Genomic DNA, 14050 nt, shown 5'->3' with positions numbered 1-14050 from the left:
TGGGCGCTTGAGAACAAAGTCATCTGTTGATCTCCTGGTAATCAGATAAGGACAGACAGAAATCACTGGCTCCTCCGAGAGCTTCTGTTTATGACTTGGGCACAGGGAAGGCTGGGAGAGAATTGCAGTAGCCAGACAGGAAGCCAGCCTATCGCCCTGCTGGGGTCCCTACACGGCCCTGTGCAGCGTAGAAGGCAGGCTTTGCTTCTCTGAAACAGTCTCACAGACCTGTGCAAGCTCTGCCTCCCCCTACACCCTTGAAGACCCCAGGAGCACGCCCTCCCCAGCACCAGTCCAGGTCTCAAGTCCAGGACCTTGTTTCTGGAGAGATGCCAAAGGGAGCCGGGATGCAGTTTCCCCCCAACACCAACCACAGGGATCAGGGTCAGACCCACCGAGTCCCTCAGTGCATCCATCTCCATGGAATTTTCCCAAACCTCGGCTGTTTCCATCTTGTACCAGCAGTTAGAGAACCTTCGTGCCCCAAGTGCTGGGAGAAGACAGCCCATTAATTAGGCCTGTTTTGCAGGCCCCCAGGGCTTTGTGATGGGCCGGGCTGTCTCGCTCCAGGCCCTTCATGACTCAGACCTCAGTCTCTCCTCCCTGCCCTCCCACCTCCTCTTCCCAGAGGAAAAAAAAAAAATCCCCTCTGGCAGGACAGCAGCCACTGGCCCCGAGTCCAGGTCACTTCGCTGCCTCTCGATACAGTAGCAGCAAGAAAGGGGTGCTCATTCATTGCAGCTAGCAGGTGTCTACTGATTACCTAGCACGTCCCTGCCTGCAAGGGGTACAGAGGCGAGTTATAAGAAGCGTTCCATGTGATAAATGCTGTGATCAGAGTTAGGAGCCACTCACGAGAGGCCTTGCTCTCATCCGTCTCAGAGGGGCAGGGAGGGCTTCCTGCAGAAGTCTCTACACCAAGATGGGGAAAGGGAGTGAACGCAGCAACAGCGAAGGAGGGGGAGAGGTGCGGTGGCTTTGCCGGGCAAAGGCTTGGAAGGCGAGAGGAAGCCGGAGAACGTGGAAAGCCACGTGGCTCAGCCCCATCTGGCAGATGAGACTGGGAAGTCGGCAGGGGCAAGAGCCCGAAGGGCCTGAGAAATACGTGAGGGCGAGGACTCGAGGCTTCATGCCAAGAGCAGTGAGCAGCGAGCAGAAATTCTCCATCACTGGGAGGCTCGGGGCAGGCCCCACTCCACACCATAGGCCGCATGGACCATGCTGGGTAACTCAGCCAAGCCATCCCTGCCGCGTGCCCGTGCCACGCAGGTGCTGAGATTCAGAGGCGGGGAAAGAACTCTTATTTCTTGGGTGCCAACTGTGTGTCAGAGTATACAGCGAGGCACCTAACAGCTGGCGCCTCATTTAGTCCTCATGGCAGCCTATGGGACCGCAGTCATCACCCCCATTGTACAGATAGAAAGGAAAAGGCTCAAAGAGGTTGACCTCACAGTGTCCCATAACCAGGAAGGGACAGTACTAGGGTAAGAGTTCAACAGCGACTTTTCTCCTGCTTCGGCGGCCTGCCCTAAATGTAGGCCAAAGGTTGTGGGAAAGGCTTCATGGCGGAGGAGAGAGCTGGCAGGCTCCTCCCTGGAGCAGAGTGGCCCGATCAGGCTGAGCATGCGCACTGGAAGTCTGGCGTTCGGGCCCATGGGGAGCAATGTGGGATGACTGAGGCCTGGGAGAAACAGTCTCCCCGACAGCCTGCCTGCCCGAACCTGCTCTGGGAAGGAGGAAGCTGCTTGTCAAAGAATAAGGTCAATGCGTAAGGATAGACGCTCGCGTCTTCTCCGCATTTGAGGATGCTGGGTGCCTACGCGCCTTGATTAGGGGGTGGGGCTACCCAGAGCCTCTGTGGTGAATAATCCGGTGTTGCACATAGTAGGGATGCGGATTGTTGGAACTGGAAAGGGGTAACTGCACTTAAAGCATCCCCAAAAGAGGCATTCCCACACCCTTTCCCCGGGGTGGAGGTGAAATTGTGCCAGGGGGTGGGTGAGGCATGGCTAGAGATTTCTAGAATGCCACAGAGGAGTCTGGGACCCCTGAGAAAACTGGAGCTGAGCTCGAAGCCCTCTGGGGATACCATCTGCAGCTGTCTGGCCTGAGCCTGGCTCCTGGGTACACAGTGAGCGGGTTGTGAAATGCAGACATCGCATCCTCACAGCATCTGGCTCCATCCCTGTGCTGAGTTGACCTCAGGAAATGAAGGCAGTTCCCGTGACTCAGATGACCGATAGGTGAAGCACAGACCAGTAAGTACACAGGGAGAAGCGATGCATTGTCCGAGGCTCTTTGCATACGTGCTGCTCCTCAGTAGTGACTGGCAGAGAGGATGCTGGGAAAGACGCCATCCTGCCCCTGGGAACGCCGTGGACCTGGGCATGGCCCATCGTTAGTGAAGTCACCTGTAAGCTTCTCCTCCCCCCATCCCTTTGCTCTCTTCTTGGTGCTGCTGCCACCTCTGGGCCCCTCCGGGCCCTTGTGCAGCAGTCCCTGGGGCGGAGGGCCCCTGGCTGCCTCCTGGGAGGATCCCCAGTGCTCCCCAAGTTGTTGCCAACTCCTCCCCTCCCTTTGGAGGGTGCCTTGAACCTCTCCAGTCAGCTAATCCCTCCCTCCTGTGATAGAGATCTTGAGCAGGGGTCACCACACCCTTTCCCGAGGCACCACCCTCCCCTGTGCGTCACTCAGTCTGGGGACGTCTTTGTTGTTCCTCTCTGAAGTCCCTCTCTGCTCAGCCTCCCTTTTCCTCTGGCGTGTTCACACTGCAGAAGGACCGATAGCCATGTCCTCCCGCCTCGGGTCATCTTTCGGGAAGTGCTTTGGGTTTTCTGGATCGCCCTTCTGTGCCCCTTCCAAGCTCTCTGAGATCTACTGAACTAAGCAGTTCCAGCCCAGGGAGAAGACGCCCCGCAGGACTCACGGTGCTGAGAGATGGGGGAGATGAACTCATGCCTGCTCCACACCGTCAGTCTGAAGCCACATGAAAACTGGCCCCTCTGCCCTGCTCCCCCAGCCCACGGTACTGCTGGGTCCTTGACCCACGGCCTTTCCTGCCACGCATGGCAGGCCTTGCTGCCTTTTTCCTTCAGCCACCCAGTAGAGCCAGGTGTCTCCCCTTCTCTAGGGCCCCCCACACCGTGGGAAGCACCACACTGAGAGCCGCTTTGAGTTCGGCCCTGCTCTTTCCTGCTCAGGTGGCTGTGCGCCCCAGCACCAGACCTCTCTGAGCCATAATTTCCTCCCCTGTAAAACCAGGATCATCACACCTGCCTGTTCCAAGGACCCGATGAGCTTCGAATGAACATGGAGACGCTTTGTAAACCATAAACCAGCTTCTTCACACACCGTGTTCTTCAGAATTCTGTGGTCAGCAGAGGTGTTCATGAACTTTTCAAGAGAAAATCAGTTATGCCAAGTTTGAGGAAGGCACGCCTAAACAAAGGGAGCCAGGTGTCCTTACGTAGAACTTGTGGTTGCCAGGGTGCCTGGCAAATCTTCAGAGCAGGATGCAGTTACAGCTTTGTCTCAAAACCATCCTTTGCGTGGACTAGTTATTCACATCTTTTCTGGTTTCCACGGAGTGTAGCATCTATTAGATCCCCCTATAGACAGTAACGCGCATCTTTCCCTACAGTTTGTGCCGACCTCCTGGTCACAAGTCCTGGGCAATCCCAGTTCATCAGGGCCTGAGTGTGCCATCTTCCAGCCCTGCGCTGTGTCCTGGGAGCGGAGAGGGGGCCTCTGCCACAGGACTGCAGCCTTACCGCCCGGCATCCTCACCTGGCTCTGCCCCGAGCACCTTGGCAAATCCATTGTCTTACGGATCCATCTGTCTTTTGTGTTCTTGCCACTGGCCATGTCCCAGCTTTCCTCCTGCCAAGGTACCTTCCTCCCACCTCTTCCAACACGATGGGAACCCATTCTTCACATCTTAGCCCAAGCCCTGACTCCTCCATAGAATGTTTCCTACCCAATGAAATGTATTCTGGATGGGAAAACTCAGCTCCCCAACATAATTGCATGCTCTTAATGGCAAATGGCATTATTTACACTTCCCAACTTTTCTCTAGAAAACCAGGTTTCATTTGTGGTTTGGTTGACTGCTGCCCTTCACCACAATCCTGCTAGCACAGAAGTATTTGTGTTTAGTTTATATATTTAGGGAGCTCTGGGAAATGCATGTGCAACAGGTGGAATGGATTCCATTCCCTGTTAAACCAGTTCTATGAAATAGGCAATCCATTGCCCTCCCAGAGATGTAGACATAAAACCATGGCACAGCTGTGCTTGGAGGACTTGAATTTCCCACTGGGTAAGGGTCCTTCTGAGCTGCATAGTCAGCAATGTATCTTCTGGCTTCATGCCATAGATGCTAAGGGAAAGGGGGTCTGCTGGAAGCCAAGGTTGAATAAGACAAGGTCCCTGCCTTTAGGAAGCTCTCAGCCAAGACAAAAGCAGAAGCACCTTGTGGCAAGTCAGTGTGTTGAGGGTAATACTAGAATCAAAACAAAACAAAACACGGGATCCCAAACTAGGGCTGATGGTGAGAGCAGGTGGGGATAGAAGGAAGCATCCCGGGAAACAGCCCAGCCCCTGGGCCCATCCTCCTGCTCATAGAGAGGGGGGTCAGGGGAGCAGGCGTGGCAGCATTAGGGGATTCTGTCTCTCGGGGCTTTGCAGAAGGGTGATTCAAGCTTGTCCCTGGGTCACAGGGCGGGAAGACTTGAAGGAGCCAGAACATCTGGCAGGTGCTAGAAGGGTCTGAGATGGGAGTGTTGCATCCCACTCTGCCCAGATGCAGACATGCCTACGTACATATGTGCGTACGCACACAGACACACTCACGTGAGTCTATGGGATTCCCACTTCCCTGCTTCTCCATTACCCCCTCACCCCTACTTCCTTCTCACCTTGACTCATTCTTCCTCTTCTCCTCTGTCACCTCCCGGGCCTGGGGCCATCCATCGTTGCCTCATTGGAACAGCCCCGTGTCTGCTCCCAGTAGCTAGAGGCCCACGTGGGCATGAGGCCCACTCCCCATGGGTGGGCCTCAGGTTGGAGACCAGCCACCACTCAGCCTTTTCTCTTTTCTTCCCACAGAAAACCAAAAGAGACGTCAACAACTTTGACCAAGACTTCACGCGGGAAGAGCCGGTCCTCACGCTGGTGGACGAAGCCATCGTGAAGCAGATCAACCAGGAAGAATTCAAAGGCTTCTCCTACTTCGGGGAAGACCTGATGCCCTGAGGGCCGCCCCAGCTGGAGTTTGCTGTGCTGCAGGAAGAAGCCCCCAGAAGATCCCTGTGTTCCAGAGGCTTGGAAGGTCTCAAACTGCTTCTCCTCCCTGGAGTCCCGGCCCTGTGTCCACTCTCTATTTATTGCATTCCCTTCCCCGGCCACCCCTCCCTGTCCACCTGGTGACCAGAAGGAACTCTTGGCACTTGTCTCTGCAGCCATGCCTACTCACAGTGGGTCAGCACTTGGCCGTGCACACTGCCGCGTGCGACTGTTGCCAAGCCTGGGGCCGCACCTTGGGGGCTCCTGGTGGTAAAAAGCAACTTCCGTTCTTTGACCACAAAGAAGAAGAAGAAAGCAAACAAGACGACTCTGGCTCTGCCATGCGACATAGAGTCCCCGCCACCTCTCGCCTGTCATCCTTCCTGTGCCTGGCTTGCCATCCCTTCCTTCTGCCCAGGACGAGAGGCTGGTGCGTCTCCCGCATGAGACTGGGCACCCTCTGGGCATCCCTGTGGTGAAGGGAGGTGGGGAGACACACGGGCCGGCTAGCTGTGTTGGTTTGCTCTGGAATGGCTACTCGTCTCTTGCTTTGGTTTCTGCTTCGGAGCATGCCAAAGTCTTGTAAGTCTTTGTCTCGTGGAAAAAAAGAAATTTGATTGTGAACTCTGTTAACATTTGACATGCATATTATCAAGTTTGCTTTCTAATTGGCCGAAAGATGTCAATTCCAATGTGAATATCAGATATTAACAGGTAGATATTAAAGGGCTAATATACAATGAGAAACCATGTGTCCAAGGTTCATGCCAACAGTGCTCCAGTGGCACGTGATGGTCTTAGGAATTGTGAGGAAAGGAAACAAGTCGTGGTCCTCATGACGACAGTTCTACCTGAACACCAAGGCCACCGCAGCCATGGCCGCACCCTGGGGGTCTTGCCAAGCTCACCTCCCGAGTTCTCTTTCCAGATTCATCCTCTGTTCACAGCATCAACGCGACTTGTTTTCTGCAGCAGTGTGTTCTTTTTTGCGCTCTTCTACAAAATGGTAGTACTACTGTGTTGTGGTTTTCAAGCATTCAACATGTAAAGACAAATATGAAATACCTGCTTTTGGAACAGGCAGGATGAGACTCAACAGGAGTCTTGCACAGGATATCAGGAGCCCAAAGAGCAACTGGAGTAAAAACTGACCATGTGGCAAGATGGACTCGTAGTTTTGTTTCTGGGTGACACGCGGTAGTGACGCATGTGGACACCATTTCCTGGATGTGGCATTACCTCCTATAGCTATGCGAATGGTGTTGCATTCTTGATTTCCAAAGGTTCTCCATGGCTCTGGGAGTATGTTTCCTGGAGGTCATTGGGTCACCTATTTTACTGAGCTGGTTTAGCGGGGAATGGAATCCATTCCACCTGTTGCACGTGGGTCTCCCAGCGCTCCCTAAATATATATACTTGTGAGTGGCAAAGTGGCACGAATGAAGCTTTTTGCCTTTTGTACATTTGAGATTTTTGTATATAGTGTTTGCTGCAAGGCCTGTGGAATTAATTCATTGACTATAGAAGTATCAACTGCTGCATGTTCAGGCATATTATAAAACTTTAGTGTATGAAAGAATAACTATAGGAATGTTCAGGTGCAATACTCTGTATTGGTTCAAGTTACCGAGAGATAAGTATGTTCCTTTGGAGGGGAGGGAGTCATCTGTACTGTTTATTTCAGTTTGGTTTCTTTTGAAAAATGTACACATAGAGTAAGCTATATCAAATCTTACATATAGCTCTCCTGTGCTCTGTCATGCCCAGTTAGAGATGACAGAGAGAAAGGAATGCTGTTGATGGGATTTCACGGCTTGGACAGTGACTATCTCGAGCCCACAGAGAGTTTGCGTCCGTATTTGCATCCGGCTGGTCATAGCCTTTGTTTCTGGTGATGACATTCAGTTCTCGTTTGTTTTTATTTTTAAAAAACTCAGGTGTAATTATTATCTGTTCTTACGATAATTGCAACTATTAAATATGCTATGTCAGCTCGTGTGTTTGGCATACCAGTGAAGTGACGAAGAACTTTTAGATTAATTTAATTTATCTTCGGTAACTTGACGTCCTGGGGAGAGACTTTCTTCCGGAGTTGAGTACAAGCACAGAAACATCTTCTCGGTGGCATCATCTCATTTTTTAGGAAGACATGACAATACTGCCCATCATACTCATGCATAACTACTGCTCGCTCGCTCGCTCTCTCTTCTGCTTCCTGCACCATTATGAACTTTGGACAACCAAGCAGGCTCTAACTGCAATGCCAAAGGGCCTTATCCAAGGGCTTGGTGGTGTTTGCATGGCAGTGGGGGGTGGGGAGGTTGGATCCTTCCTACAGGACAACTGGCATTCTTTGCTGGGAAGTCAAATAATACATTCCACCTGGCAGCTCCGGACAGCCAGGCAGCCCGGCTCCCCGCTAGCAGCCCCAGCCCGGCTGGCTGGGATGCTTCTGCCGATGTTCTCGCATGGGCAGAATCCACTCCAACCTGAATCTGCAGAAAAAGGCTTGTGTGCTCCTTGGATGTTTTCATTTTTCCATTTTCAATAAGGGTTTGGAAGCAGACACAATGTTAAGTTTCTATTTCCTTCTACTCTTCCCACCACTTCTCTCTCTTGTTCTCTCCCTCTCTCTAGTAAAAAAAAAAAAAAAAAAGTTGAGTGCAAAAAAATGCCAAAAAAATATGAAGGATAGCTGTTCTCCTGTGTTCTCTTATTATGGACTTTGTGAAGTGGAAACCTAATTTTCCCTCCAAAGGTGAAAAACACAATACAGTCTTGCTTTAAAAAAAAAAAAAAGGCTAAAAAAATTACCTCTTTTTAAATTATGTGCAAAATAATTCTGGCTAAATATAAAATGTATTCAGTTTTAGGGATTTTTTTTGTATTGTGATGCTTTATTTGTACATTTTATTCCTTTCTGGATGTAATTTTAATATCTTGCCATTCATTAGTGTTATTTCATTGTAAACATTATTGTGCCAAATGTACTGTATTCAAAAGGATGTGAATGTGTATTGTTTCAGAACCTAATAAATACAATGATGTTGAATCTCCTCAGTCCCAGTAGGGGTTGTGACCTCCCTCATGCGTGGCAAAGGGCACTCGTGAAGCCTTTTTGCCTCTGCCATGCTACGGAGTCCCAAATTCCCAAACCTGGATGTGGGTTCAGCTTCCTCCTCGGAAGAGGCGCAAAGCTGCACCCAGCCCTTTTGGCATCCTCCCCTTGCCCACGCCTGCCTGGGCTCTGTGCCTCTGGGGCTGCCAGTCCAAGGGGGATGAAGGAGCCCTGTGCAGTCATGGCCCTGCTGCCTTGGCAGAGAGGGAAACCACCCTCGCCACTTGGAGTCCTGGGAGATAGGTGAGAAAGCAGAAAACCTTGCACCTGCCATTTTGTCTTTCCAAAGGAGCAAATGCAGGACCTCCTTGCCACTAGGGTCACTCAAGGCTCCTTGGGACTCAGTTCCCGGCCTGTTGCTCAGGCCTTTGGGGTCCAGGACGATGCAGAGGCTGGGAGCCCCTGGCAGGCTGGCTGGTAGGGTGCCCTGCTCAGCCCACTCTCCGGGTTCCCTTCCTGCCAGTCCACCCTTATGACCTTGGCTCCTCCAGGCTCCTCCTCTTCTTTCTCCATGTCAGATTGTTCAAGAACGTTTGAAACTCCAAAGTGCCCCCAAAGTGTCAACTGGCCCAGACTCCCTGTCCCCTAAGAGTTATAGAAATGACTGCAGCTTTGCTGTCAGTCATCCTAAAGTGAGAGAACAGCTTAACTTGTCATGCTGTCAGCCCACAAAATCACTTCTTCATCAGCCAGCCACAGGCTTCCATGGAGCATTCCAGAAGCCCCCGACTCAGCACACCACCCGCCTACCCGGAGGTGTAGCCGTGGTCTCCCACTCACCCGAGGACGAAGGTGCTGTGGTCCTGTAGCTTCTGAGATTTCAGCCAGCTGATTCCCGGTGAGGGCACCTCTGAGAACAAGCAAGTTTCACACCAGGTAGTCTGATCACGAATTTAAATACAATTCATGAGAAACGCCCACTCCGAAAAGCAGGGCATAGAGTGCTGGTGGCCCAGGGGCTTTGGGGCTTGAGAGAGGCAACGGGGTGCTGGTGATGGAGAGGCAGCATTTCAGCTAGAGGCAGAGAGAGGTGCTAGAGGTTTGTCGTGCACATGGAGACTGGTTAAGAACACCTGAAACTTGGCTAAGGGAGGCTTGAATGCTCTCCCTGTAGACTCAGAACAAATGCTATGGGTGTGGGGCGATGGGTCTGCGCTGGCCCCAGGACTCTGTAAGTAAGTAAGTAAGTAAGTAAGTAAATAAATAAATAAAAGCTTCAAGGGCTACAGTTCTCCTCTACCTCCCAGGACACCTGAAAGTTTTATTATTAGCATACAGGATGCTAGAAAATGATTTTGTCAAGGAAAACAGGATTTTTAATTAGCAAAAGGCTGTTAGAAATGTGACAACAGCAGTGGCTGAGACATACGTAGACGGACAAAGATACTTGAAGACAAGTCTCTGCATTTTAAAACACAGGGCATAAAACCCCAGGGAGCCATCGACTTCCCTGGTCGTCAGAGACAGGCGAGTGTAAATCTTCACACCTTCCCGAATGACTAAACCAGGAAGCAGACATAAGATATGGAACAATTAGAACCTTCACTGGGTCTCGTCTGAGCAATGAACTGTGTTCTTGGAAAAACGTCGATGCACTCTTGACTCATCAGGCGAGTCTGCTGACCCGGGGATGGGTGCACGAAGTGTGGGCCTCGCACAAGGAATCGCCATCCAGCTGGGGGCACGGGGATTGACAATTGCAGCTGAGTCGCAAGCGCCCGGTCGCTGAAAGACGCCAGACCGAATGGCGTGCCCTGGTTCCATTATGCCGTGTGTAAAGCAAACCGTCTCAGCCGCTAGGAACCAGGCTCGCGGTGACCCTGTGGCGAGGAGAGGTGGTGACAAGGACAGGCGCTAAGGGCTTCTGGGATGGGTTCTTGTTGAGCTTTGCTTTCCGAGCCCGGGGCTGGAAACAAGCGGGTGCACCTGTGGCAAGCAAACTTTACCTGTACCATCTCTGCACTTTTCTCAATAAGAGTTGTACTTCAATACAAAAAAAAAATTTTTTTCAAAAATTACCCAGCACATGCTGTGATCTTTTGCCATGGTTTGAACCTGGCTTGTCCCCTCCGAAACGGACATGGAAATCTGTTTGCCAGGTGGTAGTGCTCAGAGGTGGGGCCTTTAAGAGTTGATTGGCTTGTTCACAGGATGGCTGCTTGTCTCTCGGTGGTGGGGAGCACAGGAGGGGCTCGTTAGAAAGCGTGCCTGGCCCGTGCAGCCTGGCCCATGCAGCTTCCGCTGCTGCGCGCACTAGCTCATCCATCCGCCTCTGCCAGACCCCCACTGCTCTGCCCTTGAACTGGCGGCCTGCAGAACTGTAAGTAAAGTGAACTTCTGTCCTTTGTAAATTACCCTTTACAAGTTAGTCCTGGTGTTCTGTTAGGGCAGCAGAAAGGGCCAGGATGCCCTTGGGTTGCACCCCTGGGGACAGCACCAGCAGTGGGGTCTGGGTGCTGTGTGGGCGGCACCCTGGCTGTCTAACTGCCCCCAGGCGTCCTGATCACGAGGCTGGAACAGGCCCATGTCACAAACACCCCACAGGACAGAGAGCTCGGACTTCACCGAGCTCCCAGAATGGTGGCCAGACTCCTCCTCTGTGCCTGATTGCTAAGGAGGTCTGGGTGGGCCCCGGACGGAGGCTCAGAGGTCATTAGGGAAAAGCGGGGCTTCTCTTCTCAACGATATGGAGGTCCGCACAAAAAAACCTGGGGATTGGGCCTCGGGAAACACGCAGGGAGTCGGCTTTCTCCTTAGGCAGGTAACTGGAACTTTCTAAACTCACACCTGTCCATATTTGTAAAATGGTGCTCTCAAGACCTACCCGCTCAGAGCCCCGTTGTGAAACGTCGCGGGGTAAAAAGTCCCAAAGAGTCCACTGGATGGATTCCTCCCCCCGCAGCGCCCTTGTGCCTGGCTTGAGCCCTGCACCACCTGAACCATGGAACCATAGGGGAGAGTGGCTTGGTGTGTTCAGGACGGCCTCTCTCTCGTCTCTCCCAAGTGAGTTTCTCCTCATCCTCCAGCCCTCCTGTGCCTTTCCTGGGGGCACCTGACACAGCCCAGCCCCCCAGGAAGGGCCCCCCCCATGGGGTAGGAAGGGGGCACAGACAAGGAGATAAGGACTGGCCTTTGCTGAATCACAACCAGCGGGAGCCTAGGCAGGCACTGCAGATGACCAGGGGAGTGCAGGGAAAGATGGTAGGTCTGCCTTATCAAGGTAGCTTCCTGGAGGAGGCAGTAGTGAGGGGCGAGGAGGATGTGGACAGGCAAGGGGCAGGGAAGGGCCTGGGAGGGAGGGGGCTACTGGGGCTGGGAGCTTGCGGGACTTGAGCTCCTGGGCAGTTCTGCAGCAGCCATTGGCTTCGTGTCTCGATGTGAGACTGTCAAGGTCACGGCAGTCGTGGTTGGATGATGCTGGCAGGTGGGACGGTGGCCCAGAGACGGCCCACTCTACCAGCCCTTCAAGGAGGCACCCCTGGCTTCATGTATGGAGGAAAAGTTCGGGTTCCACTGCCTCCTCTTCCCCAGTGGGTCAAGCAAATGCTGCAGGAGACCCAGACCAGCCTCTGTTCTGGGGCCCAGGTGCTGGCTGGCCAATTGCACACTTCACTGCCTCACCAGCGCCCTGCACGTAGGAGCAGCAGCCCCCCTTGGCTGCTGGGAGGGGCTCTGGAAAGGCCCCATCCTTGCTTCTGTAGGTTATGAATAATTTAAACTTCCTACTTATTGTCTTCTGTGTCCCAGGCATTGCCCTAGGTACTCCTCGTGAGTAGCCTGTTGAAACCTCCCAAAAATCACATGAAGTAGCCCACTCCATTATCCCCATTTTATAGATGAGGAAACTGAGGCTCCTAAATTATAGAACTTGGAGCGTCCTGACAATTGCAGGAAGCTTTCCTATTCACATTGCATCCTATGGATGAGGAAACAAAAATTGCCCCAATCAGACCCAGCAACAGGCCAGGTCTGGCTGACCCCTGAGACCCTATAGAAAGACTGTACACCCAGGGACAGACGACACACAGAACTATTCATTCACTCATTCCAGCCACCAGTTATTAGACACCCTCGAACAATGCAGATAAAAGTCCCTGCCCTTAATACAATGTCCTGCAGGGAGCGGGGAGCTGGCAGATACTAACAAGCTGTGGCTATGACCCTGAAAGTCACACCGTGTGTGTGTTCCAAGACACAGGCAGCCCTCACGTTTACGCAGTGGTATTGTTGAACATGGGACTAGATTTTCTGAAGTTACGAATCAAGCTCTTTCCAAGTAAAATATACCCCAGCTTTGTCCCTCAGCAAAAATGCCCCTTTATAACAGCCTCGAAGGCCAGCTTCGTTTATTGCTGGGAGAGAGAGCAAAACTCCACACCTGAAGCCTGGTTTCCACTGAACGTGGACTGCTCTTGCAGCACCGTACTGTCGAGAATTCAAGTCAGGGGCTGCCTGTACTCTGACTCCTGGGAGTCCCAGCTCCCAGGATGCAGCTGCTCGGGAGAGCTGACCCTGCCTGCAGGCCCCACGCCCCCCGCCCCACCCCCACATCTGCGTCGCACTCTATGAGGGCACCCTGGTCAGCGTGGCCAGGTTCCACCCATGTCCTGGCCCGAGGTGTGCATGCAGTGGGCTCCGTCACCCCGGGAGGATGGACCCAAGCACGAGGTCTGTGCCAGGGGCCTCTGCCTTCCTCTCCCTCCCACACCGCCTACAGGGACTCAGAATGCTGGGTACTGGGAGGGTGACCCCAGGCCCTCTAAATTGCAGGAGCGGGCAGGGGTGGGGCCCCTTGGAGCTAAGTCCAGGACTGCACTGAGGAGGCCGTGTGTGCTGCAGAGAGAAGCGGAGCAGGAGGGGTTGCTAGAGGCCGACGCATGGCCGCGGTTTCCAGGCAGGCTGGACTGAGTGCATCTCTAACGTAGAGAATGAGTGAGCAATACTGGCCACTCCCGGCGAGCAGCCTGGCGGGACGGGGGCATGCAGGGCCGGCTGAGACAGCCCCAGCCCTCATTTCCTGCTGGGTGCTTCAGTCAAATCGACCGCCCTGAGTCTCGGGCCGCTGTGTGGTGTTTTTCTGCAACAGAACTGTGCCGCTTGATGGTGTAGCTCTTGTCCCCTGGGCTCTGAATCCCCAGGGGCCCTGGGGAGCCCTGGTCCCTACGGTCTCCCCTCCAGGAATACGGTCATCAGGAGGTCACAGGCCTGGGCTTTGCTCACGCCTGCTATCTGTGTGTGTAGACATCTAGAAATTTCCACAGAATTGCCACTTTGTTGCGCTGCACAGGAATGGGGGTGGGGGGTGTAGAATGAAGGAGGTGCTGGCTGCCACCTCTGCTGGACTCGGGCTCAGGTGAGCTGTGTGCACTTCACCTGATCATTGACTCATGTCTCAGGGACTCGGCCACTCCCAGAAGGCTTCGCCCCACAGAGAAAGACCAGGGCCCATCCCAGGGGACACTGGTCACGGCGAGGCTAGGGCAGTGACACTGCAGGCAGCACACAGATGACATGTGAGCATGCGAGGGACTGGATGTCCCCTTCCCAGCCTCCCCGGCGGCCCTCCCACTTAGCCAAGGCTGGCCCCTGCAGAGCTCCGGCCAGCAAGGGGTCTTGTCTGGCCAGCAGCGCCTGGCCATCTGGGGCCTT

General features: G+C 53.3%; 1 protein-coding gene across 3 annotated transcripts in view; it reads left to right on the top strand.

The window, feature by feature from the left end:
- Positions 1–8335, top strand: part of PRKCE (protein kinase C epsilon) — a 502363-nt gene extending 494028 nt beyond the window's left edge. The window contains exon 14 of one of the 3 annotated variants that reach the window (XM_070067858.1): positions 5107–8335. In XM_070067858.1, coding sequence (XP_069923959.1) covers positions 5107–5253 — 147 coding nt within the window. In that variant the 3' untranslated portion in view covers positions 5254–8335. 3 annotated transcript variants of the gene reach the window in all.
- The last annotated feature ends 5715 nt before the right edge of the window (positions 8336–14050 follow it).

The sequence above is a fragment of the Oryctolagus cuniculus genome, chromosome 2 (genome assembly GCF_964237555.1).
Source record: "Oryctolagus cuniculus chromosome 2, mOryCun1.1, whole genome shotgun sequence".
NCBI classification, from domain to species: domain Eukaryota; kingdom Metazoa; phylum Chordata; class Mammalia; order Lagomorpha; family Leporidae; genus Oryctolagus; species Oryctolagus cuniculus.
The sequence above is the reverse complement of the archived record's forward strand: the minus strand, read 5'-3'. Positions and strand labels throughout refer to the sequence as shown.